At 41.8% G+C, this 27,200-nt stretch overlaps 1 protein-coding gene across 1 annotated transcript; it reads left to right on the forward strand.

Moving 5' to 3' along the window:
- Positions 1-3,025: 3,025 nt before the first annotated feature.
- On the forward strand, positions 3,026-27,200 carry impg2a (interphotoreceptor matrix proteoglycan 2a; the record flags this gene model as incomplete). The annotated part of the gene is made up of 21 exons (XM_080498556.1): positions 3,026-3,104; positions 3,197-3,427; positions 5,933-6,099; positions 6,181-6,206; positions 6,308-6,340; positions 7,419-7,465; positions 7,786-7,847; positions 7,929-8,093; positions 9,429-9,487; positions 9,652-9,672; positions 13,378-13,586; positions 15,819-15,862; positions 17,144-17,327; positions 17,546-18,423; positions 18,928-19,203; positions 19,292-19,511; positions 21,304-21,514; positions 23,435-23,623; positions 24,645-24,846; positions 26,579-26,658; positions 27,158-27,200. The coding sequence occupies 21 exons, from the start codon at positions 3,026-3,028 to the stop codon at positions 27,198-27,200; spliced, it is 3,426 nt and encodes a 1,141-aa protein (XP_080354682.1).

Genomic DNA, 27,200 nt, shown 5'->3' on the forward strand with positions numbered 1-27,200 from the left:
AATGTAGGAACACATTAGTGGGCATCAAACGGCATCAGTGAGGTGCTAAAAGTACAGTTTTATTGTGCTAATGTACTTTTATTTGTGCGAGACATGGACAATGTGATTAGGAAAACAAGAGGACAGAAAGCTTCCTCCTGAAATCGCTTCACATTTGACAGAATTTCTAGCTCGTTGGAATCGAGCTTTATCGGCCCGGTGGGAGCAAATTGGATTGAATTCACAGCGCTGCATTATAATCGCACTCATACCTGAGAAACTGCCCGTTTAAAAAAAAAAAAAAAAATTCTGAAGCCTCCTGCTTTAGTATGTAGACGAGATTAAATGTGCTCGCCGCTTCACTGTAATGTTAATTTCAATTCATTAAGAGATCAGAGAGGGATGTGCAGTCTGTGGGGACTCCAAGACAAAGAGGAGTTCACTGGGTGAAGTAGAGGTGTCAGCTTCTATTTCGCTGCTTCGCTTCAGACTGAAATAAGTCGCCCAATAGGCCCGTGAGACGCAGTTTAATTCAATTTAAGCATTCCCATTGTGATGCAAAGCAGTCATACTGAAACCACCCATTCGTCTTCTAAAACCCCCAGGGGTCCCACGGAGGTTCAGGACGTCCATAACGCATCCCAGCTTGGACCGAGTATGATGCATCATGAGCGGGTCGGGGCCAGGCCATCACGGGGGGAAACACAAAGACCCGCTGTACTTCTTCAACACGAACAAACAATAGAGCTGCTTTTTGCCCACATTCCACCAAAGAAAATCATATTTGAATAATGAGGTGGCCGATGGTACGAACCTCGCCCGGGGCTTCCTGTGTGGTCCACGTGTCTGGGGTTGTTCTCCGGTTCCTTCTCACAGTCCAAAAGACATGCACATGAGGTTAATTGATTACCTTGAGTGTGTGTGTGTGTGTGTCAGTCAGTGTTTGTGCTGTGATGGACTGGCGCCTGGTCTGGAACCAGCCTGAGCTCAGCAGAGACTCCAATCACCTTCTATGTTTCCAGATCCTGAGCTGGATTCACTTTTATCAGATGATGGATGACTAACACATCTTGTTTTACCGGGATGCATATTATATTTTTGTGATATATAGTTTTAATCCATACAATTCTAAGAAACTCAATTCTTTCAAGCAGGTTTTGTTCCCATAATGACTTCGTGTGTTTGAGCCATACTTGTTTTTGACCTGATTTGTCAGTTTGAGCTTTTTTCTCGCTGTTTATTTTTGTCTTTTGGCATTTTTTCGCCACTTGTACATTTTCTTTGCTTTCATACCAGTTCTTGTTTTGCCACTTCACTGACATTTAGCTGATCTAACATCTACTTTCTTGACGTTTTTGCCTTTTTAGCTATTTTCTGATTGCTTTTAGTTGTATGTCTTTCAGTTTGCTTTTTATCTTATTCTTTATACACTTCTAGCTAGATTTTTCTTTTGGGCATTGACCTTTTTTTTTATTTTTTTTATAGCAGTTTCTATCATTTTTGCTTGTCCTGACCCCTCTCTCTCTCTCTCTCTCTGTCTCTCTGTCTCTCTGTCTCTCTGTCTCTCTCTCTCTCTGTCTCTCTCTCTCTCTCTCTCTCTCTGTCTCTCTGTCTCTCTGTCTCTCTGTCTCTCTGTCTCTCTCTCTCTCTGTCTCTCTGTCTCTCTGTCTCTCTGTCTCTCTCTCTCTCTGTCTCTCTGTCTCTCTCTCTCTCTCTTTCTTACTGTTGCCGTTCTTGCTGTTTTGGCTGTGTATGTGTAGTTTTTGCCTCGACACAGGGGCGACTGTTTCCCTGGCACAAACACGCAAACGTCGACTTGGGACTTGGTTAAGTCAAACATAACTTTGTATCGTCGAATAGTAGAAGAGAGCTGAACTCCTCATAAAAACCCTTGTTGCAGAAAACATGCAACTCCTCATGGCTGAGGCCCACAATCAAACTCCTGCAACCATAACTACAGGAAATTAACTACTTTTTTTTTTTTTTTTTTTTTTTAAACCAACTCGCTCAATTTGCTCACATTCATCCTTTGTTGCTCCGCAGTTGAAAATAAATAAAATAACACTTGCTAAACATATTGCTCACCATATTGGAATTATTGATCTTAATCTTCTCACTTAGCTGATTAAAGAACCTCCCTTGTTGCATTAAAGGTTTATTAGCGTCGTTGCTCCAGTCCTCATTTCCTCATATTTCTAATACAGCTTCTTAAAGACAAGAAGGGGGCAGATTCTTTTTTTTTCTTTTAAAGTAGGATAAACCTTACAGCAAGAGTTTGAGGTTAAAGGTTGAGCCCTGAGCCGGTGACTCTCACTGCTCTCCCTAAATACATAATGAGAGGATTTCAGTAGCTTTTCCTGTCAGTTGGTGGGTGGTAATGGAATGACTTTCACAAAGGTCAGCTAATTGATAAAACTCTTCTTCAACTTTCATCTGAATCATTTCTGTTACACATTATTTAGATACATATAATATACTTTGATTTTGATGGTGTATTTTTCCTGATTGGAGTGATGACAGTTCAAAGGTCTGTCACTCAAATGAACGAGGAGACTTCAAATCTTTGCCATGAAAGTCAGAGGCACTTAATCCTTCTTCACATTCCTCTGAATATGTATTCTGCTGCTTTTTGTTACCTCCTCTCCGGCCACGTTTCCTCCACACTAAGTGCCCTCCCTTCCCTGTTACTCCAGTAACTTCTTGGCAAGCTCTTCTAAAAGGCTTAGAGTAAACAGGATTAGAGAGCATTAAAAAATCCCCCTCGCTCTCCAAGAGCCATCTGCTTTCCCACCTGAGCCAGGAGCTGTCCTCTCAGCACCATGGGACACACCTCCCGTCATCCTCAGAGGGAAGCAGGAAGCTTGTACGCCACTGTCGTTGAATGATTTCTGATTGGGGATCTGCTGTTTTCTTGTGCTGGAGGGGCTCTGAACTATGCAAACTTGTCGGGGGCTGTTCACATTTCTGTTCTGTGACTTGAGAGGAAATACACACCTGCTTGATCCTTTTCTGAGTCCACGGATTTAAACACAATCACGGATTTAACATGAGCATCGTATCTCGGAAATGTCTTTGCTCCTTAGTTCTATTTAATTTTGTGGCGATATTTTTGGACATAAGAACAGGTATGTATCAGCGGCTCGCTTACGATCATCTCGATTTCTACTGATTTTAACACAAAGAAATTGCTTGATGTTTTTTTTTTTTGCTGCTGCAGATGCAACAGTGGAAGGTTCCTCCATGGGACACCCAGATCTGCCTCGCACTCGGGAGCCGGTGGCGTTTCCACACATCACTCGAGTGTCTCAGGTGAAGGCATCTCACGAAGGCCATGTGGTGATTTCCCGACAGAAGAGGAACATCCTTTTCCCAAGTGGAGTTAAGCTCTGTGCACAAGAGACGGCTCAACAAGTCGTTGCAACCCACCTGAACTACTTCCAACTCAGAGGTAAGATCAGACGTGAGTGTAGGGGTGTGTGTGTGTGTGTGTGTGTGTGTGTGTGTGTGTGTGTGTGTGTCGACGGCGTCGCACAACGTGGCCACTGAAGATCAGAGGAAAGAAGAGACGAGTCAGAGTTACAACTCCCCATACAAACCTAAATATATTTAGTCAGATTGTCTCTCCTCGTTTTTCTAGTACGCAAAAGGCTTCATTGTTCAGGAGGACAAGTGTTAATGATTGGGATATTTTACAAAAATAAACTCGGTATGAAGTGGAAGAATGTCATTCGAACGTCTGTGTGGACACTGGTGGTAATTAGGCCTCATGGGATTCACATTTAAACAGACTGTGGTCTACTCACAGGGTCTGTTTACACAAAGAGAAACATTTTCTTTTTCCTTCGTGGCTTTTATTTCAAATAAACGGAGCCTGCAGGTATGATTGGTTTAATATGACCACATCTTCACATATGCGCTCTCACACAAAGAATCAAAACCGGAGGAGTGAAACCAGACATTGTGTTTATGTTGCATGGATCGATTCGTTATCAATATATGTATTACCCATGGTTCAACTGGGCTGACAGAGTTCCTGGTAAGCTAAACAGCCCCATTGCTGCCTTTGTCATGGTGAAATGTGTGGCCTTCAATCTATTTTTTTTTTAAGTATTCCTTTAAACAATTGGACAGTTTGTGGGACTTCACCCACATTTTTTGTTTCATCATATTATTTTTTGCCCAGGCCTCAAAAGTTGTTAGTGATTTATTAAACTGTAATTTTTTTTTTCATAGCTGAAGTTGCACAACCCATATTTCATCTCATCTCCAGCGGCTGTTGAAACTTCTGACCTCACATAAAGTAAATAATAAAGGCCAGTTTGACTCAATAACTGCACATTTCCCGAGGCATGCAACTGAAGAAAACGATTGAAGTATTTGCACTTTGGTGTTACCAGGATACACAACTTGGATAGATATTTTGAAATTGCCTTGTTGGCCAAAAAGATCTGTTAGGGGAGCAGTGTGTGGCCGGAACGAGCTCATCGCCCATAATGATCAATAACTAAAGAATAAAGCATCGTATGCCGTTGAGGAATGAACTTCTGAAGTGTATAGAAATCGGTTAAAACTGATTCTTGAGTGCAACAGTAAAATGTAAATCAGAGGGAAGTTCTCCTGATTGTCTGCAAAAGAAAATCCTTTTACATTTTTATTGTTTTGGGGAGTTTCTAGCGTCATAAAACAGATGTAGCACAGATGCAATGCACTGAATTAAAGGAGTAATAACACCGTAAATCAACAGTTGATCTGTTAATACTTGAAGAACTCTGTATTATGTTTGCAAAAAACCTCATTTCCGACAATGGAATCTTGAGCAACAAGACTTTGCCAGAGACAGAAAGACATGAGTTGTGTTTGTCTACGATGGAAAAAAGTGGAAGTTTGTTACGTAAGCTTGATTTGGACTGGAGGTAAACCGCTGGTGTCTCCGACCGGCCTGGCTGACTGTTGATTAGAGAGAAAGATTGGAGCATATGTCTGTCTGTGCATTGACTCTGGACTGGTGCCTGTAGCCTGTCACTGCGCATTTATAGTGTATTCTTCTCTGCACACTACTGTGTGGTTTCGTTACAAAATCAAGCAACAGTGCCCTCCCGTGGTCTGGCATACTAAATACATCGTTGTCAATGTGTCTGCTGCTGTAGTGTAAATGAACGTCCTTTTTAAAAAAAATTTTTTTTTTACGGATTAGGTGTTGTCACGTGAAACGTTGTCGTGTAAACGGGGCCTAAATGTAGAAGATCATAAAGTGCTGGATTCACATGCATGACATGCAAAGAATGTGGGTTGAAATCAGGGAAAGGGGGCACCCAAATGTTCCCACTCACATCCCATTTTGATATTTAGGGACATCAATCAAGGACATTTGCTTTGACTTTTATTCGTTTTTAATAAAACATAACGAATGTTGGCAACTTTACACAGTTGAAGGAGCGCTGAGGGTGGCCCATCACATTACATTGTGCCAGAAAGCCTCTCCCCCTGTCTACAAAACAGAAATACTAAAGAACACTGCACCAAGACAACAGATGTACACCAGAAATAAATAACAGGCGGTGCACATTAGTTTCAGACCTTAGAAAGGCTTACATTGATTTTGGCGTGTTGAACAGTTACTCAGCGACTGACTGATGCACTGAGATAAGAAGAAGTTAAGCTGGAAGATGACATGATACAGCTCCTCTGAAATAAACCAGAAAACATTAGGATGCGACAGGACATAATAAATAAAAACACCACAGAAACACGAGGAACGTGGAAATACTAGAAACCACATGGAAAGACAAACACTTGGGGATACAGCAGGAAAACAAGACAAAGGACAAATAAAAGACCAGGAAAAACCAATAAAAAGGAGATTATTACATCTGTGAGGAGCTGAATAAGTGTTTCTATGCTAATTCTGAAGTCAAGCTTTAAAGTGGATGGCCTCTTTGTCTGATCCAACCAGTCTGTCAGGAGACCATATGGGAGGCTTTCAAGATCTTCTGGGATCGCCTCCCCGAGCAGGAAGAGTACCAGAGCTGGATGAGCCAGTGCCAGGGAGGCGCCGTCACTGCTCAACATATTGGCACCTTCTTCAGCCAATCAGACGAGCACCAGTCTCTGGTTAAAAAGGTGAGTGAATCATGCGTCATTCAATATGATTGGGATAAATGAGTTGATTCTCCAGCTCAACACTTTGTGCTCCATTTCCAGAGAATTTCACTTCCAGGCTTGAAAAGGTAGGAGATGACTCGACTTTTTCCAGTGTAACGTTTCAGTGACGCATGTGTTATTTCATCACCAAGTCTGTGTTTTGTGTCATTTTTCCCACCATCCGCAGTGAGCCCACCAGGTCCTGGCAGCATATTTGCAGGTAAGGTTGTCAGAGGCTCCTCAACCTTACCTGTTCATATTTCCACTCACCAGTTACCAGACATGACTTCAGCTCTTTGTTTTGGACTTTGTTTTCTTGTGCCTGTCTCCGACTTGGACGCCAGCCAGAGCCTTCTCTGAAGGATCACATCACTAGTTCTTTATTTTTTTTAATTGATCTCTCTTTTAATTGTTTTCTAAAGCTGCAGTGAAGGCCAAAGCCAACAATGAGCTCATCCTGTCAACAAGTAACGCCTGATATTCGGCATCTGTGTCATTGTCATACATGAATCATTCAAAACAGATTGTTTGGCAATTCAACTGTGTGGCTCCTCTTCAAGACTCAGAAGGAGACGAATCCAGACGTTTTAAGTGTTTTTATTTTTCCATTGCAAGTGCAAATGTTTTGACAGTTCTCTACATCAGCAAAATCTATCTTCTATGACCTGTTGAATTTGTTGTTGGACTGGATTGCCACGAGGAAACCCATTCATGCAAAGGCAGAACATGCAGGCTCCACAGAAAAGGCTCAAAATATATTATGAGTTAGGCAATGGTGCAGCGGTGGCCTCGAGGTAGAAGGTAGAAGCAGGATGGGCTAAATGCTGGGAAATCATTTCCCAAGAGGGATCAATAAAGTATTGAACGTAAGCGTTCATTCAAGCTTTCGTAAAGGCTTGAAAATATAACGGAAAACTGCATCTCTTTGCAAAAACACACTATGATGTGTCATTATAGAGAGACAAAAAAAAATAAGCCACACTGTCTGCTGAAAGTCACAAACACTTACAACAAGAAACATGTTTTATGTGCTGTGATACTGTTGGGACTCTGAAAAACCAGTGTGAGACTCTTACCTCACTGTGATGATGTGAGGAGCAAAGAAATATTGTTGGCGTTGATCTCTCTGGATCATTTCTTTGAAAACTGTTCAAAAAGTTATCCTTTCACCCATAGATGTGTCTCCACCCACACTGTGCAAAACCTGTTTAAATGTTTGCTCTTTTTGTCCCTTTGTTCGTTTTTCTTGTCGTTTGTTTGCTTAACAACATGGTTGATGGTGTTTTCCTGTTTGACAGCACGCCCACGCCGGACACGCCAGAAGCTGTTGAGGCTCCAGCACTCGGTCAGTGTCACACCTGATAATACTGCGTAAAGACAGTAGTAGCTGTGACCAGGTGTTTCTGTATCTATGTCAAAGTCAAATTTAGCATGCAGCTTCATCTCTGCTGGTTTCTGTGTGATCAATATGTTAGTCTGACGTGAAGCCAGTTTAGAAAGATTTAGAAGGAACCCGGGGTCAGGCAGGTCTAATCTATACAGCTATCTGCAATCATGGTTCTTGCCAACGGTTTAAGGGCACATCCACTTGAAATAAACCATAAATCCCTTTTTTTTTTTTTTTTTTTTTTTTTTTTTTTTAAATGCATGAACTCAACCACCCAGAAGGTGAGCGGGAGAAGGATGCAGCTGTCGTCGCACCTCAGGAGGAGGAAGAAGGAAGTCAGGTGAGTGCACATGACAGAGTTGATGCTCGGATGATGTTACGCACACATACACAGTATAGTAACTGTGTCTCGCCCTGGAAGCTGCAGCTGGACAACGATATCGCCGTGCAGGCTCCCACCGCCGCCATGCTGGAGCAGGTGGTGGAGATGAGCATCCTCCTGACTGGAGAGATGTACAGTGGTGACGACCTCAGCGATCCGGCCAGCCTCCACCACCAGGCCCTCAGCAGACAGCTTGCTGAAAAGGTGTGTGCTCAGCTCCATAACGTCTCTCCGTGTAATTGCTCCGGGTCCCGCTGGCACGGGCCCAGACCGCCGTGTCGACCGCGCCGTGATTGATGCATTGTTAGTTTTAATACTCTGCACTTTAACGGCGTCAGCAGTTAAACCCAGAGTCTTAGGCGCACGTTCAAAATGCACACACCTATTTAATTTGACACGGTCGGCTGTGATGAAATGACTAAATAAGTGCTGAAAGTACAGCTTTATGGTACGTCCTGGGAATTGATCAACTATCGCCCGTGCATGCGTTTGCTTTGGTTCTCACCTTCGCGAGCGCTTTCTGTGGTTTTACAGGTCGTTGGCGAAGTGCGTAAATTCGCCTCCAAGCTCTTTCCCTTCAGTCAGCAACAGATGAAGGCACACAAACATGCACACACAAATAGGTTTTTAAAACATCATGCAGAGGATTATATTCGTGTGTAAATGTTTACTTAGCTTTTTTTTTTTTTTTTTTTTTTTTAACAAACAAAAAGACAGTTGTCTCAAATTATTCCTCTGCCATACCGAATCTCATTGTACCCACTTTTCATGGGATATATTGCATTTTAACCTGATGATACACTGTATTTAAGTTTCCACATCAAATAAAACACGTATACTTTCCAGTCATCGATCTCGTTTTGGAGCTTTTACATGAAGTGACTTTTCTTGCGTGCTGCAAGATATTCAGGGAGTATGACGCCGAGGCTCAATTCTAAGTGAAATGAACTTCTACCTCTTATTGTTGGCCATGTTCAGGTTTTTCCAGGTTGCTGACCTGCTCTTTATTCCCCGGGGAAGATTTTCTGGTCACATTAAGTCTGCACATGCATTCACGTACCTGTAACACAAACCCATAATCTCACGTGCGTTTAAAAGATTAAGGTCTATGTCGAGGAAGTGAAGTGGAGTGAAGGGGAAGGCCGGGACTCAAGTCTCAGATTGTAAATAATGGACAGTGAAAGAAGCAAAGGAGGGCAAGCTGGCTGACAACCGGCCCCGGAGTCCTTCGCTTTCTTGAAAAGATTAAATAAACTGGGTCAGTGGGTCTGCAGAACAGTGTATGCATTGTTTTTGCCTGCATTGTGTGGACATGCAAATCCTCACGTAGCAATAAAAAGAGTTTCCGAGTTGAATGCCGCACAGTCTGCCTGCGAAGAATCTGGGCCTCGGCACAAAACACCCTTCAACTACTTCAAACTAATTAGTCCGTTGTGGGGAATAACTTTGATTTATTTTGACACGCAGGAGCTCACAGAATATGAAAATAGTATATTCATGTGGCTTTCGTCCAATGCCTGATTATCGTTGTCTTCGCAGATTGAAGATGCTCTGGAGGGGCTTCCTGGATTTAGGAGTGTGTCTGTGATCGACTTTAGGTCAGTCTCTCTCTCTCTCTCTCTCTCTCTCTCTCTCTCTCTGAATGTTTTTATGGATGAAACAGCTGGCGGCACATTGCGGCCAACAAGCACCTCATTCTGCAGCACTGACACCATTTCAGCTCTGTGCAGAGATTGAACAGCTCCTCCTTGTTTTTAAACAGGCCGCAGAAGGACGACGAAGGGTGAGTCATCAGTTCACATTGCGATCCCTTGCCCTTGAATGGTTCTCCCCGCCAGCTCCTGAGTTTAAGCCCGCAGATCCCAATCAACCGCTTGGTAGCTACAGCTGTGCGAGTGTGTTTGGCCTCACCTTCATCTCGTACTGTGTTTACCTGTGAGTGGGCACGTGTCGAGGTGTGCCACTAGCTGCCTGTGTTAATGGTCTTAGTGCGGTCACTCACCTGTTAAGTGGGATCAGGATGGGTCCAACCCAGCGAGCAGGTGCTCCTTTATAGGGGCGATTAGCTCAGCTTTGCGACTTCGCCAACCAGCCTCTGGTGGAGCGAAGAAGAGGAGGACGGCTGGAGGGAAATATGCAGCCTATCATTGGGTGACAAAAACTAGAGAGGAAGAATTAAATGAAGACAGAAAAATACGAGTATTTGTATATTAGTAACATGTATTTGTTATGTTGGAAATGGAAGAAACTGGGTCTTTAAAATATTAACAGGCAGAAAGATAAACAATGTTTCTTTCCTTTTTGAGGAGAAAATCAATTAAGAATATCACACGTTTGACCGTGCGTCTATATATTGATTTTATAAGGAACTTGGCCCTGCCTCCCCATGCTTTAATGGTACCAACCACCTCTGTATGGATATATGATATGATATGATATAACATAACATAACATAACATAACATAGCATAGCATAGCATAGCATAGTATAACATAACATGTAGACATACTTTATTAATTCTAAATGTAAATTCTTTAATTAAACCTCAGACAAACATTCAGATTAGTTTTTGAGAGGTGAACAAGATGCTTTATATAATCTTTCTTCAACATTCAAATGGTATAAAAAGCACCTAAACATTTCTGACATCAAACAACGATAGAGGTCACACCTTTTCCGTCTAGAAAATCTCAATGCAAAAACCAAATAAATGTTTTCTTTTTTCCAAGTTCTGGAGTCCAATCAGGCGGAGTCAAAAGAGCCTGACACACATGCCGCCGGCTTTGCGCACGGCGTACTCCACTTCTTATTTGCCCCAATCAGTGCAGCACTTTGACATTTTGCGGGCGGATTACGCGTGATGCTGCTCCACTGTCTGCTCCAGAGTCTGCTCCCTCCGTGAGCGTCCTATCGCAGCATAGTGGGGATTACATCACACGCAACGAAGTACCGTAATGATCTGAGCAGAGCACCAGATTAGTCGCATTTCCATGCGCTCGCCATCTTCTTATGTTGCACTCAGTGACACCATATATTTTAGCAGCTTGACAGTTATCAGGTCTCAGCTGCATTGATCATCATTAGACTAAATTCACCGTCGTGTCTCCTCTTGTGCAGCTGATTAGTTTGACCTACTTTTGAGCCATTTTTCTCCAGGTGATCACAGTTTTGCGCCATTTTTTTAGATGCAGGTTGTCTTGATCTTAGAGATACTTTTACGTCTTAGTGAACTATGAATATGTTTGTTGAGGAACGGCTTTCTTTATAAGCCCTGAATATAAGATAACCTCACAGGAAAAAGCTTTTTCTTCATACTCAAGTTTATAACAAGCTTACATGTAAAACATAGTGTTGGTTAAGTTACTGAACCTTACCTACTGCTTACAGATAGTTACATCTTTAAAAAGTAGTGCGATTGCTCATTAGTGATTGTCAATAATAGAAACTTGATACTTGGATAAAATAAGCTCTATGTTACTTGTAATGTTCTCCTTCGGCCTTGTTGTTGTATTATTTTTCGGAGTTGCAGTGAATGATCAGAGTTGGTCTGACGATTCACTCATGTTCAGTTGAAGTTGCATCAATTTGTTGGAAGCAATATCGTGGCACGCACGTGTTATGTAGGTCTTTTGTTGAAGCTTGGTGTGTTAATATGCACACATCCACACGGCATGAAGAGCACACAGTTTTCAGCATGCATACAGCATTGCTCTACATAAATGAACAAGTGAAAACACGAATATTTAGCACGCTAACATTTATTTAGCGCCGCCAATACATCATAAGTCCTGTGGAAACATGATACTTACAGTTGTACATCTTTCATGTTGCTGTCAGGAGGAGTGACTTAGTTCAGGAGTTATGAGGTAGTTTTCCACGAAACTGGGGGTTTGAAATGTGAAGACAAAAAGTGCTGAAGCCAACAGCTTGCACATATAGGATGAAGCAGCTCCAACTGTTAATGTAATCAATATTATTACAAAGCAGTAAAATATGACCTAAGTAACAAGATACATATGGCAGATGTAACACATCCCGATTAAATATACACGCGCAGTGTAAATGTATACTTTTTTATGCATTTGATGGTTCGAGAAACAAGTGTTTTCCTGGCAGTACTCTTCAATATGACTGCTATCTGCAGATTATAGGACAGAGCAGATGCTGAGCTCATTGTGTCTGTGTGAGAAACCAAAAGTGGGGAGAGGTGGTTAAGGGGGGGGGACTGCGGTCCGGCACGCGCTCAGCCTGTCGCCAGAAGCCCCACAAACTAGGTCAGTGTGGAGGGCTCCCAGTAGTCAAATGAAGGCTGATAGATGTTTTTTTTTTTTCCACGGCCCAGAGACTCTTGTGAGGTTTTCATGTTTATTATGATGATATTGATCATCCTGCTGACTTGGCTGTTTCATCCTACACAGCCATACACCCGTGCTCTGAGCAGGAATAAATCATTCCAGTCATCCGTCGTCTTTAAGCTTGAAACATTACTTTAAGCAAGTTTGATGTCGTATCGAACTAATGCCAAAGAATTTCTGTCTTTTCTCGCTCTTTCTCTATTATTGTCTTATTGTACATGGATGCTCTAAAAACTTGTTTTGACTGGGAAATGTCCTCACCCAGTTTTAGTAATTAAAATGAATGAGAGAGCCTCTTTTGGTCATTCTTAATGAAATACTTTGGTGCCCTTCAGCAATGCTGACTCATTTATTGCAGTGGTGCAGCTGTGCACTGGCCAATTACAGGAATTAAAGCTCATTTTGAAGAGAGGGGTTAAAGCTTGCTAATGTGAAGAGAGATAAATGCAGCAGTGTACTTGATGCAGATGTGTTTGTACAACCAAGTTAAAGTGGTAAATAGGACTTATTTTAATTGCCTACCTTGATAAATAATCAACCTCATGTCCAGTGCAATAAAGAATTGATGTGTTTTTGTTTTGATACGATGACAAAGCTTTATAAGGCTGAGCATCATCACAACACAGTTATATCAAGTGTCTACATTATCGGTGTCAAACATAAGGACCGTGTACAAAAATCATCTTGACAGACGTTTCGAAGTATAAATATTGCGAATGTAAACATGAAGTTTGAGTTCTCAAAAAAAGGAACTTCTGTTTCTGTTTTGTTTTTGTTTTTTTTTTTAACTTGGGGCGACACTGGCCACAGACAGATGAAATGGCTTTTGGACATTTTGTGGCACCAGAAAATGAAGAAAAAGCTTCATTTCACTCATTACTTCTTGTTAGTTTCATCTTTCCAGTTTTTTTTAAACACATTTACGAATTAACTTGGTCTAAACTACTTGCGCTAAAGCAAAAGTTAAACATTTGGTTTTTGGTTATTTATAAATTGTCAGGACCAAACTGTGCAGTGTCTGACCTATAAATTAAAAAGTGTGTATCCCCCCAGTCTATAGAGTATTTTTTTGCTCTTATCCTAACTCTGTTCTGTTTAGAGTCGACATTACAACTGTATATTTGTGTCTCCAGGGTGGACGGGGTGTGGGTGGACTATGCGGTCACTGTGGTGGTGAATGGAGCCGGAGTGAGCTCTGAACAGCTGGACTACCTGACCTTGCAGTCGAACCGCGTGGAAAGCTCATACCGCGGCATCAATGAGCTCCCCACGGTGGTCTACACCATGAGCGAGGTCAAGAACCTTTTCACCGAGGCCCTTCACAACGAGGAGCTGGAGAGCGGTAAGACGATGGCCAGTCTTCCAAAACACCGCCGCCACTGGAACGGGACACTCGCGCTCTCCCATTACGGCTATTTATTCAATTTGCATGGCAGTGAAGTCATTGGGAATGCATTGGCAGAGGTGGTGCATGAAATGCATGGCGAACCTCCATGTGTCATATCGAATAGAGGCACCGTAGGCCCTGCATTGATATTACAACATACGGTACACCACTTGAGAAAACATTCCTGGGTTTTAATAGTTTCATCTGTTTCTTATTTGACTGCTCTTTCTGTCACAGACGACAGAAACATATTTATAAGAAGTCTCAGTGCGAAAGTGGGCCATTTCTAATGGACAAATAACAGTCATCAGTTATAGGAACTGCGTATTTATTTGGTTACACTTAAGTCCTTGTCATTAAATGGTCTGCGAAAGGAAACCGCGCAAAAAGGGCGTTTGAAATCTGAACCCCAAGATTCTTTTTTTCTGAGGGGGGCTTTACTTTAATCCTTTATTTTGGCTGACACAGTTAGGATCCTCCAGTCAACTCTTCAAAATGTACTTCACTGGATTGTTCTCCTATAAATCTGCCACACTGGTGATGAGAAGCTTAAAAAAAAAAAAAAAATCCAGCAAAAACACAGTCAGCTACAGAGAGGTGGTGGGCAAAAGTCAAAACCCTCTGGGTGGGATGAGAATAAACATGCCTCAACTTTACATAACCCTAATTCTGCTAAATAAATTTTACCCCGTCATAGCAATGAAAACCACCTCATCAGCAGAATGGACCAAGAAAAGGCGTTCTGAAAAGTCATTGAAGTCAAAGACGGGTGCCAAATCCCACAGATGAATGAAACCCGATCTAGTCTGAAAATACACACCACACATACTTTGCCTCAATGATTAACTTCTCTTTGCTGGACTTTTTGCATTCTTACAATAAATTGCATCTTATCTTTGGATCAATCTACTGACAATACAAATGACTGTAAGATGTCTGCTGGAGGTTTCTATTTTTATATAATTCCATAAAATGATGGTTTTGTTCCAAATATTCACTTAAGATTTCAAATGGCCTTCATTACATTCACTTTACATTGTGTGTTTTTCCTTGCTTTTAACTTCCCCCAATCTTTTAGAATTGCATGGGGATGTAGCTCAGTGGTAGAGCGCATGCTTTGCATGTATGAGGCCCCGGGTTCAATCCCCGGCATCTCCACTTCAGTAAATTTCTCCACTGTGAGATCAATAAAGGCTTATCTTATCTTAATTTTAACACCCCCTGATAATAGATTGCTACATAATGCATAAATAATACCATGATAAAGAGTAAGTTATTTTTATGAATCCTCTGCTTTTGGTAGTAACCGATTACAAATATAACATTATTTATGTAGTTCCCAACACCAAAGTTTCATTAAGCTCATTTAACTTTTGAGCTGTAGAGCTGCTGTCTGTCTCTGCCCTGCTAATAGAGCGGACTGCTTTATCTCCACTGAAGAGCAGCTATTATTTCATTAAACTCCTGTTTACTGGACTGGTTCTCCCAATTGCCCCAACGTGATGCAACCTCAAGTGCATCTCCTACATAATACTGTAACAACACCAACAGGTGGACATTGTGCAATCTCATTATTACTCTTTATTTAATTATGTGGCGTAGTTTAGTACTTGTGCATCATTATTCTGAATTATATCGGTGAAACAAACTTTGTTTGGCGTCACGTCGCTGAGCTGCCTCCTCTTTTCGGCTGCAGCGTTTAAATGACGGGATAATGTGTAAACCATGTCCTCCCCCTGTGAGAAATCGCCTTGCTTGTGTTTTTAAAGAATGCGTGTCATTGGTTTACGGCGAGCTCGTCTGGAAAAGGATGCCCTCTGATGCTCACATTAGTTATAGGCTGTGACATCTGAAATGACGGCTAAACACTCTCATGTGGCAGACATGTGTGGCTGGAGAACGTAAAGACACAGCTCCGCTTTGGGGTTTGTTTTTTTTTTGCTTTGGTGGTGATGCAGTAATAAGCTTGGCCCACAGTGGCTGTTATTCTCTCCAAATTTTAGCACTGATTTGTTGATATTTACCCCCGAAGGTAACGCTGTCATAAATCCAGGTCGTCAGCGCTGAAACGCTTACAGTAAAAAAGGATTTTGCAGACTTTGGCAGATAGAAATATTTGGGCTATTTGGCGCATTCGGCTTTTTGTGTCAGTTTGTGTTAATATTTGCTTCTCCTCTGGTTCCACAGTGTCTGAGATTCCTGCGTCTGTCATCACTGCAGACGGAGCCACGGTGAGTAACGCGTTGCCTTCACGGTTATCATGGCAACAATCTCTCTTCGGGCGATCCAGCTGCTTCGAGCTCCAGAAAGTTCAAGAATCGCGTTTGTCTAAAGACTGCTGACAGTCGTATAACTGATGTTGCGATAACCTGTAACTGGCTTGAGATGTTATCCAGACTACTCCAGCGCAGGTAGGGGATGAGCTCACCAGCGAGGATGAAGTGAAGCTTTGAAGATTAGTTTGGCTCTTGCTATAATAATCCACTGCTATTCTAGGGCAAAGACTACGGCGCAGCACACCGCAGCCAGTCAAGGCGAGAGACTGCACATATGAGTTTATTCAGACAAGTAATACCATCGAGAGTCCGTCTGTCTTTATTTGTACTGTCTTGTGGTTGAGTCTTCACTTTGATGCTCATCGTAGTTTGCGCCTGCTGCTTCACTTTGCAGCACAGCTCGCTTAGTGATTAATTCGACTCATTATATGAGTTAGAAGGGGTTGGCAAATTTGTCATCAGTAAGTGATTTACAGTGCAGGCTGGAGCACTGAGCCACTGTGTCACTGAAGCACTTACTGCCCTGATTTTGGATTTGGAGTGTTTCACATTGAGCAGCTGGCAATTCAGCCCAGAAAGAAAGAGGTTTTTTTTTCAATACAAGCTGTAACAAGTTGATCAAATGTTTTAATATTTCTTTAAAACCTTTAAAAATAACATGTACAATGGATTATTTTAATCCATTTCTCTGGATTGCGGCTCATAGGTCATCTTACAATTTTCTTTTAGTTATGAGCCTGAAAAAAAAGATACACGACTCACAAAGCTGCAGCAGGAGTTCAAGCTAAGGTTATCCTGCATACATACCCTGCCAATATTCACTCCTCATTCCCAACCCTCTGTTTCATTTTGCGGCCAACTGGTAAGAGCATCAGTCTGTGGATTAGTAGGTTGCAGGTTTGAGCCACAGGTCAACCGATCTTATGGGTTATATCTTGGAGCAAGTCACTTCACTACAATTGCTTCGTACAGGAATAAGCAGTGTCAGGGATTGATATGCTGAATGACATCTGGCTCTTTCAGCTCTCATTGAGCTCCTGGTCTATAAAAATAAAACTGCCGTCCATGTATCAGTCCGGTCTATTACTGGATGTTGTACAGGCTCTTGACCAAGACTTTTGGAAACTGCGGCAGAGCACTTCATATCTTTTCCTTTTTCCACTTTGATATTAAAGAGAGAGTTTGTGCAGGAGAAGGTTTAGATGACACAATTCTGCATTTCTCTGTTTGATGCAGGTCATTTCTGAAGGTTGGCCACTAGATTTCTTGGCGGTTGAAAAGGACGCTGACGATTCCATCCAGTTTGAGCTTTCGGAAACCAACACAATGGCAACAACAGAAAACGATGTCGTTGTTCTGGAGGAAAGTGAAGTTGCACCTCCAGCTCTTGAACTGATCACCAGTGCACCCAAAACTTCTGGTAAGTCTTACTTTGTATCCGAAGAATTACTATTCTACTGTTTGAAGTCACCAGCCACGTTTCCCTCAGAGATCATCCAGTCAAATATTGTGTCTGCATCCTTCAAACCAAAGCAGCCAAAACAGACCAGACATTCAAGTTTCTTCTCGTCTTTACTTTCCCAGGCATTGAGGAAGAGGGTCTGTTTTTAGAGGACACTGTGCCAACCCCTCCTGTAGATACGCACCCACCTGAGGAGCTGCCAGCTGAGCCTCCTTCTCCTGAGCCGCCAGGTGATATCACACTTCCTCAGCCTCCAGTGGAAGTCGAGGCCTCTGGCTCGGGCGTGGACGACCTGGGAGGCCCGACCGAAGCCTCCACAATCAGTGAAGATGAAGAGGAAGCGCTCCTCGAGGAGACCGTGGAAGAGGTCGAGCCGACTTCAGAAGAAACTGACATTAAAACAGATGTTGTGTCGGAAGTTGAAACAGTTGTCAAGGCAGCCCCTGTTGAAGTAGAACCTACCACTGCTCCTCTGGAGGAGCTCGATGCGAATGAGGTTGAAATCTCAGAAGACTTTGAGATCTCTACAATCACAACCGAAACCTTAGAAGAAGAAGATCTGCCTGTCCAAATCCCACTTCCAGAGGCTGCAGACATTGCAAGTGAAGGATCAGAGCCAGAGGTGGCGGAAACTGATGTGCTCGCTGGAGGTAAAGACTCGGTGGAAGAGTTTACCATCACAGATGAGGAAATCAGTGCCTCACAGCCCGAGGAAGAGCCGACCGCTATCATGGTTTTGAACCCAGCTCTGGATGAGCTCAGTCTAGAGAATGCACCAGAGAGCGATGGGACAGAGGAGGCAGGAGAGGAGAGCATACCTGAGGCTCCTGTCGTTGAGGAGGAGACACCGCAAGCTCCAAAGATCTCAACAGAAGATCTTACTGAGGATGAAATCTTACTAGTCAACAAAGGCGAGCCACCACTGCCTGATTCTTCGATTCCCGCCCAGCCGACGGCCCTGTCTCCAGAGAGGGAGTCTCCTTTCACCAGGATTGCTGACACTGATCCAGCTTTTGACATCCTACCTGACGCAATCATCCCTTCGTTCGTGGAAGTAAGCAACACATAAAGAGAACAGGATTGGCTGACGGGGTCGTTCTGTTTGCATGTTCTCCCGGTGACAGCGGGGCTTTTCTCCGAGGCGATGCACATTAAATTCACTGGTTTTCCCTGCCTCTTGCTGTCGCCCCCTGTGACTCTAGTCTGAATGCAATAGGTTTAGTCGATGGGTGTATGTTTGATTCCAGCATTACGTTTTACCTTTGAAGGAAAACCAATATAAAATATGATATTTTAGCAAAATTGTAAATGCAGCACCCGTTGGGGGAGTGTTTCCCTTTGTCCTGCAGCGTTTCACATCTCCAGACTGTTGTTGCTTTCAGGTAGAAACAGAAGTGATGCTTCTGACTAAAAACTTTCATTATCTTGCGTTAATACAGGATATTTCACAAATCATCAGAGCATCTGCTAATTTGATGAGGACAATTCTTAATTCACAACAATCGATGGAGTAAATGTACTTACTGGACTCATTTGAAATTTCCTTTTTATTCCTCAGAATGAAGACTTGGAAGATGCCACGCCTCGAGACAACAGTTTTGACGTGCTTCATTACGGTTTTGGTTTGATCAACCACACAGAGGAAGGCAGCACGGGATTTCCCTTTGACGTGCAGATCAACACTGACCAGGCCAGCATCGCCATGCCTGTGAATCCTGGGCGGGCACTGATGGTGTTCTTCAGCCTGCGTGTGACCAACATGGTCTTCTCAGAAGATCTCTTCAACAAGAGTTCTCCAGAGTACAAGGCTTTGGAGCAGCGATTCATAGAGCTGGTGAATAGCAACACTTTATAGTAGTCCGATTTCCCACCATTTCCGCTCATATCTTCATTTAAACAATAACAAAACGATCTTTTTCCAGCTTGTGCCGTACCTCCAATCCAACCTGAGCCACTTTGAGAATCTGGAGATCCTGAACTTCAGGAATGGGAGCATTGTGGTCAACAGCCGGATGAAATTTGGGAAACCTGTGGCTCGTGGCGTCACCACCACTGTCTACCTGATTCTGGAGGACTTCTGTAACACAGCGTACCAGACCATGAATCTCGCCATCGACAAGTACTCACTGGACGTTGAATCAGGTAGGTTCTCATTTTTGCTCATACCTTTGAAGCTTCTGGATGTTGCACATTTCTCAACGTTTTGAAAATGAACATGTTTTTATTTTTCCCGATGATGGTTTGAAGATGAATACCATTCTCATGTTTGAAACGGCAAATAGCTGTTGAGTTTATCCGACAGTAATGACAAGATATAAGAAAACTGGTTCTGGACCTCACAAAACCTCAATAATTACTCAATGATTGATGTGCAAACAGGCATGTTTGATCAGCTTTGGAAAGATAGAGGTTCTGAACACACTCAATGCTCACTGCCTGATGGCAGGGATTCTGTATTCAGTAGACAGTCTCCTTGTCCAACTCTTGGATAAACAGTGATTGGCATCTTGTCTGAAGTGTCAAACTTCACCTTAATTGAATACCTTATCAGAACAATAAGACTTATAGGCTAATTATACACTAGGTCACTTAAGAACAATGTGTTTTTGTGTGTGAAATGCTCTGAAAAACCAGATGGTAAAACAATGGTCACATCACCTGAGATGAAGTAATAGAAGCTCTCCGGACTGCAGTCACATTAACAGATAGTATTACCTGCTCAACTTGAACAACTGATTAGTACTTGGGGCTCTTGTTTTAAACTGTGTGTATTGTATCGCTTGCTTTTTCTGAAAAACTAAATTTGCAACATAACATTACGTCATGTGGTATCGAAACCAAAATCTGTGAGTAAAAACTTCAGTAAGCTTCAATCATTCGAGTGGTTTATTATGATGTTCCTCACAACAGAATAACATAGAAATACCAAAGGTTTGAGAGATGACATTTCAGAACGCCCCAAAGCCCCTGGCAGCTTAAAACATAAGCTTTCCCTGTTGTAATCTGTGCTAACATCTGCGCAAATCAGTATTCTGAGATTATCACACCACTGAAGAATTTGTCATTGCTCACTCAGCCAATCAATAACAAAGAGTGGGCATATAAAAAAGATCTCAATTTAATTATCCAGCTCCCATCCCTCTCCTGAGATCATTGAAGTGTCCTCGAACAACCGTTAAATCAAAAGTGAAACTCTGCAGCGGAGAAGAAACTGAAGGGTACAAAGTAATATGGACGACGACCTTTACAAACTATTCTCACTTTTAACGGAATGATTTTTGAAAGTGATGAGCTTTAATCAACAGGAGGCCTCGGCTTGAGTCTTCATGTCTGAGAAGATGAAGCTTGCTTTTTAAAAATCACCTCTCAAGATGTACTTTTACAGATTTGGTTATATTCAAGTTTGGACTTGTTTTGGGTAATTTTATTGATATTTTACCCTTTTAGTGTAAGAATTCACTACATTCACTACATTTGTGAAGATGTATGTATGTATTTATGTATGTGTGTATGTATGGTTATATAATAATTTTATAGTTTCTTTACATTTTTAACCACATACATTTTTATCTGTATTCTTGCATATGATTCAGGTTCTAGTTGCTCCTTTTTTGTCAAGATGTTTGGTCTTCTGCAGTTATATACCACACAATATATTTTTTTCATCAAAGCAATTTGTAGATTGTTTCTATAACAGACAATATAGATCTGCAGGTGGTGTGTCTCAGCTCATTTGTCCCATAACTTGACAATGGCCGTTATATATAATTTAGATTTAATATACATAAAATTACATATGCTATGCTATCACAGCCTTTGAATTTATACTGGCAGAAATAACACTCTTTTTTCAATGATTCTTCTTTAGATGTACCAGCAGGTCTTCCCACACTTCTGTAGTGAGCTCTCCTTTGTTTCTTTGTTCCTCCTTCAGGTGACCAGGCTGACCCCTGTAAGTTCCAGGCTTGTAACGAATACGCCAAGTGTAAAGTGAACAAGTGGTCGGGGGAGGCGGAGTGTGTTTGCAATGCAGGCTACTTCAGCGTGGACGGCCTGCCCTGCCAGAGTATCTGTGAGCTGCGAACTGACTTTTGCCTCAATGACGGCAAGTGTGACATCATCCCGGGCCAGGGAGCCATCTGCAGGTGGGTGGGGATTAGGGGAAGTGATTTGCTTGCGTGCGGGAAGGAGTGTCTGAGTGTGCAGGTTTGAGAGGCGAGTGCCTCTTCACTTAACACTAAACAGATTTTAAAGTATTTTTGCAGGAGACCACAGTCTTCTAGCCTTATAGCTGTTTTTTTCCCTCAGCTGGAAGTTAATCGTGTGGAGAAGAGGAATGCACCCCCAAAGTCTTTTTCATAATTTGACGCCACGTTCTCTATTTAGCCCAATGAATTATAGACATAAACAACTAAATGAAATATAGATTGAGCTTTACATCCCTGTTGGCATCAGAAAACAATTAGCATCTTCTGTGATGTATGTTTTTTTGGCACGAAATCAAACCCAGGAAGTCAACATTTCTTTGTAAACGCTCAAAACACTGGCAATGCTCAATGTTTATTTATTTATACTCGAAGGCATACTTAAGAGGAGGATGTCTGGATTTACTCTGATTATATAGCTGTGGAACTGTCAAAAAATGTAGTGTTGATTATTAACTCTTTTTCGAACTTATTTAAATCTCAATTATTCAATATTAATTTGTGACATGCTTTTGAATCTTATTTGTGATTGGACGGTTTTACTGCAGAAGTCCAGGGGCCGCCGTACAATGACTGGAATACAGATACAAGCCTACATTCCTCTGCTTCCTGCTTTGCTCTGAGTTTTGTAATTATAACCTAAGTGGTCGAGAAGTTGCCAAATCCTGCCTGCGTCGACTTGATAGGAATAAGGTGTTAATGCTATGGCCATAAATGAAAAAAACTACCATTTGTAGAAGCATGGTTGTTAAGCTTCAATTAGAATTGTGTTAATTTTCCAGCATCAGTTTATGCAGTCACACCTTGGTGTAATACTTTGCTATTTATGCTTTATCCAATTCATTCTTTTGATCTGTGCATTTGTTTCTATGACCAACTGAGCATTTGCATGGGTTTACGTGTATGAATGACAATATGCTACTAATCCCAATCAGTGAGAGAAACTGGTGCACTTTAACTCACAAGCGTTTATGAACAGCCTGAGAAAAGATGAGCATGAACCTGAGCTTCACATCCACTACCACATCACAAAACTCTCTGATCCAGATGTTGCTGGATTGGTATTTACTTCTTGCTGTCCAGCCAGGAGGCAATGGATCACTACTTGGAGATGGGAAACAAACAGATGAAAAAAGTTTACCATAAAACAAAGAAATAGTGATTTATTTATTTTTTGGTACAGACAGACGACACACAATATTGTCTTAATGAGGGAAATACAAGGATCCCAAATCTCCACCACTGCACAATGGAATGTGATCAGTTGCAAACAGAATTTATAGATGTGTCTCCATAATGTCTTTCAGTGTTAGTATGGGTTCACGATGTCTATTTGTGAGTCACAGAACCTTGCAAACATTCAACTTGTTTGAATTTTGAACATAATCAAAGAATTTTTTGAACTTTTAATTTTTCCAGAATATTCACATAAAAGATGTCTGAACTCGTTCCCGGGATTGTTTCTTACAAAGTTTGTGAAATGAGAAAAGAACCTTCTGCATGTTCAGCTCGTCTTTATCCAGGTTTAGATCCTTGTCCAATGGCTTCTGCATCAAAAAACTCACAATTTTATGTGGTGAAGGGGTCAAGCGGCATACATGCAGAGTCCAGGCGAATTTTGACATCTAAAATGTAAAAAGCAGCAATTTACTTAGTGTCAGAATGAAGATTGTCACTAATCCACATATCTACTCATACTTCTCTATCTTCAACTACTTTGATGTTGAAGAATGAAAACCAAATCACGCATTTTTTTATTTCTAACAGCTCATAAGACATTGTTCAGTTTGCATTGTTTTGTTCTTCCCGAGTGAAAATGATTCCGTGACACTGTTGGTGAACTCCTGTCTTCATCTTCAGGTGTCGCGTCGGTGAGAACTGGTGGTACAGAGGCGAGCACTGCGAGGAGTACGTGTCCGAGCCGCTCGTGGTTGGCATCGCAATCGCCTCCGTGGCCGGCTTCCTGCTGGTGGCCTCCGGAGTCATCTTCTTCCTGGCCAGGACGTTACGAGATCAGTACGACAAGGATGAGTCAGAAGACCCCATACGGTGAGGATTAGCAGTTTGAGGCCAAACAGCCTTCTACCTTTCGTAAGAGAAGCGTCAGCATGGGGGCTGTGCCAGCTCAAATCAAGACGGTTTAGCAGAGAAGCTAAGTGCATTCTGTTTCCGCTGTTAATATAACAACTATTCTTCATACAAACACTCTCACATTTTTTTTTAAAATTCAAAATGTACTGTAGTTTGGCACAAGGATTAAGTTAAAATATCTGACAGAAATAGAAGTTACTGTATAACAGACTGTACACAATGGAAAGCATTGAAGATGACTCGTGGAAAGTTTAATAGGAGAATCAAAACACTGTTATTTTCCTCCGTCTACACAATACGTTAACTCAGAGTAGAAATAAAATGTGCTTTTCTCTTTGATACTGAACAGAAATACATGAAATTAGGGTGTTTAATGACTTTCTCTCCTCCACGTAATCGGCTTTAGATTAAAGGAGCCTGGTTATTTTCCCGAGGAGGCAGAATAAGTTGAGAAATCGCAGCACTGCAAATTTGGATCGAGGTCAAAATGATCCACTCCTCCGACTCCGACCCCATCTTAACTCCCGGCAGTGCTGCTCCGGCTTCATGTTTAGAGCCTGGTGCTTTTTTATTTTTCCCATCTCGTCCTGTCTGCTGCCCGCTTTCTTTCATCTCCCCTTTGAAGACACGCACAGCCATTCATCAGTGTGGGTGTGGGTGTGTGTGTGTGTGTGTGTGTGTGTGTGTGTGTGTGTGTGTGTGTGTGTGTGTGTGTGTGTGGCATGGATCCCAGAGCTACCTGCAGAGACTCGCTGAGCCAACCTCAGCCAATTAACTGATCAGATATTGTGCTGATCTATTTCTAAAAGGCCTTGAACACAATAGTCTCTGTGGTCGTCTCGGGTCTGACTGACTCATAAACAGACTGATTTATCCAAGGTTAATTAAAGCTAATCCACACTAATGTCTTATTTACTGCGGTTTAGTGTTACCATTGGGTTTCCATGCTGATTCTTCCTGTTTGCGTCTCGTGGAGCAGGCGGGCGGAAAGCCTCCCGTCTTTGGAGAGGGCGACCAAGTACAACCCCATGTACGAGAGCGAGGCCACCACGGGCTACAGCCACTACTACCGCCGCTATCCTGAAGCCCCCGTGTACAGCAGCGCCAGCGCCGAGGCCTCCACCGACTTCAGCAGTGAGGAGATACGACACATCTACGAGAACAGTGAGCTGACGAAGGAGGTGTGTGCGCAGAGAGTGTCCCTTAATGTACTCAACACAAAGTCACATGTTTTGACGTTTTTCTGCAGAACTTGTGAAATCCAAATTCTATTACTTAATTTTGCTTGACAGAGACATGGGAAAGGTTTAATCTATTTGAGGGAGTTGGCCTCTCATGCCTCACATGTTTGTCTCACACAAACTGAGAGTGAGTTTTGGTTGAAAGTTGAACTTCCAAATGTTTTTCCACATTATAAAACATAATTAACCGCTGTTATAATCTAGGAGCCTCGCTCTTGTCCCATTATATTGTCGTCGTTTTGAGAAATCGAGTGTTTATATATGGTCTGTAACTGCTTTAGATTAGATTAGATTAGATTTAACTTTATTGTCATTACAAATGCAACGAAATGCAGTTTAGCATCTAACCAGAAGTGCAATATCGCAAGTATCAGAGAATATTATACCCAGATAAATATATATGCATACCAATGTACATTCATATATATATATATATATATATATATATATATATATATATATATATATATATATATATATATATATATATATATATATATATATACATACATATACACATATATACAGATACACACACATACAACTGTTATCCTTGCGGTTTGAAATTCTTGTTTTGTCACTTAATTCACATATATTGCTCTTAAAACAAATTCAATTCTTACAAAATATTAAGTATTTCACCTTTCACCAATTTGTTCAAAGATTGAAATGACAAAGCTGAGAAAAGTCAACTTTCCCCCACTGCCTGATGGTCTTTGGTGACCTTTCCTAATATGATTTCACTGAGGTTAATTATTAGACCTCAAAGTCATTATACACCTTTTCAAGGTCGAAATAGACACATATTTGTAACTTGAAGAAGCAAACACTGGATATGCAACGTTACCTGGAAATGTTGGTCGAAGTTCACAAGTTTTATCTCCCTGGACATCATAAAAAGTGTTACTCTCTGACTATTGTATTTGTAGTTTTTTCATTTCTTCAGAATTCAAGATGCATGTTTACATGTACAATACCTTTGTTTTCTCTGTCCACATGTTAAAATGTCCTTAGGCAACACACCAAATTCAAACTTACTGTGATTTGAAGGCGAGCACCTTGAATGACGGCTCGCTTTCCATTTTTGTTTTGTCAGTGGTCGTCAGTGTGATGCTCCTTGAAACTAAAAGGGAATTTAAAATGAGGCATGTACAAACAGGACAAGTCTTTCAATACAAATCAATTACAAAATGTGTCAAAGTGTCCTTGAGCGAGACACTTTACCTAAACTTGCCCTCAGTGATGGGTGAGCACTTTGCACGGCAGCACTGTTGTGCTGGTGTGTTTGTGAGTGAGTAAATTTAATGTGTGTGTGTAGCACAGGATGGATATGACTCCCAGCTCATTGAGACGATTCATGTCACTGTTGCAAACGAACTCTACACAACATCTTATCTCTTATTTTGTGGGATGTTTTGAAAAAAGGGCAAAAAAGAATTGCCATAATGTGGATGGAATTTGTATAAAGAACTGTCTCATAACAAAATATCTTAATTTCTTAACACTGTTATGTTTTTTTTTTTTTTTGTTGAATAATCAAAATAGAAAAGTCTTGACGTAATTTCATTGTAATGTTTTTCTGACTGTAACTTGTAACAAAGTGTGTTTAGTTTACTGTTTATCTGACTGTGACGTAATGTTTCCTGATACCTGATATCGTGTGTGTCTGCAGGAAATCCAAGACAGGATACGCATCATTGAGCTCTACGCGAAAGACCGCCAGTTTGCCGACTTTGTGCGGCAGCATCAAGCGTGAGTATCTCGCTGGCTTTCTGTAGTTGGAAGGGAGTAAGATAAAGCAATGGGCCAGACGATCCAGGATATAAGGAAACGGGAAGTCAATGGAAGATAGTGGAGGCTGACAGTGTAGAGTGAAAATAAAGAGGTTTGTTAGTCGAGATTTGGCAGAGACGAAGGGTTTGAGTCGAGCCAAACCAGTATAGAGACAGATTGGTCATTCCTGAATCTTCACCAGCGCTCCCTGGAGCTGATACAGTGAGGCGAAAACCATTAGGACATGCATACGTTCATCTCCGTGCCAACAGCTTTGCAGCAACAAATATGTCTGTGTGCAGGGGTGGGGATTGTTTTTAAGTTGCATCTGGCTGCAGATCAGCTCTCTGGGTACCGCAGAGATTTTTCCTGCCAGATAAAGCTCTGTTTAGTTGTGGACAATTGTTTATACATTGAATGGAGTAATTGATTTACATGAGAATATTGAATCAGATGTGTTTGTATGCATGTGCTGCAGTGTTCTGGATACGCGTCGAGAGAGCTCCTCTGCACAGACATGA

This window comes from Blennius ocellaris, assembly GCF_963422515.1.
Source record: "Blennius ocellaris genome assembly, chromosome: 6".
NCBI lineage: Eukaryota > Metazoa > Chordata > Actinopteri > Blenniiformes > Blenniidae > Blennius > Blennius ocellaris.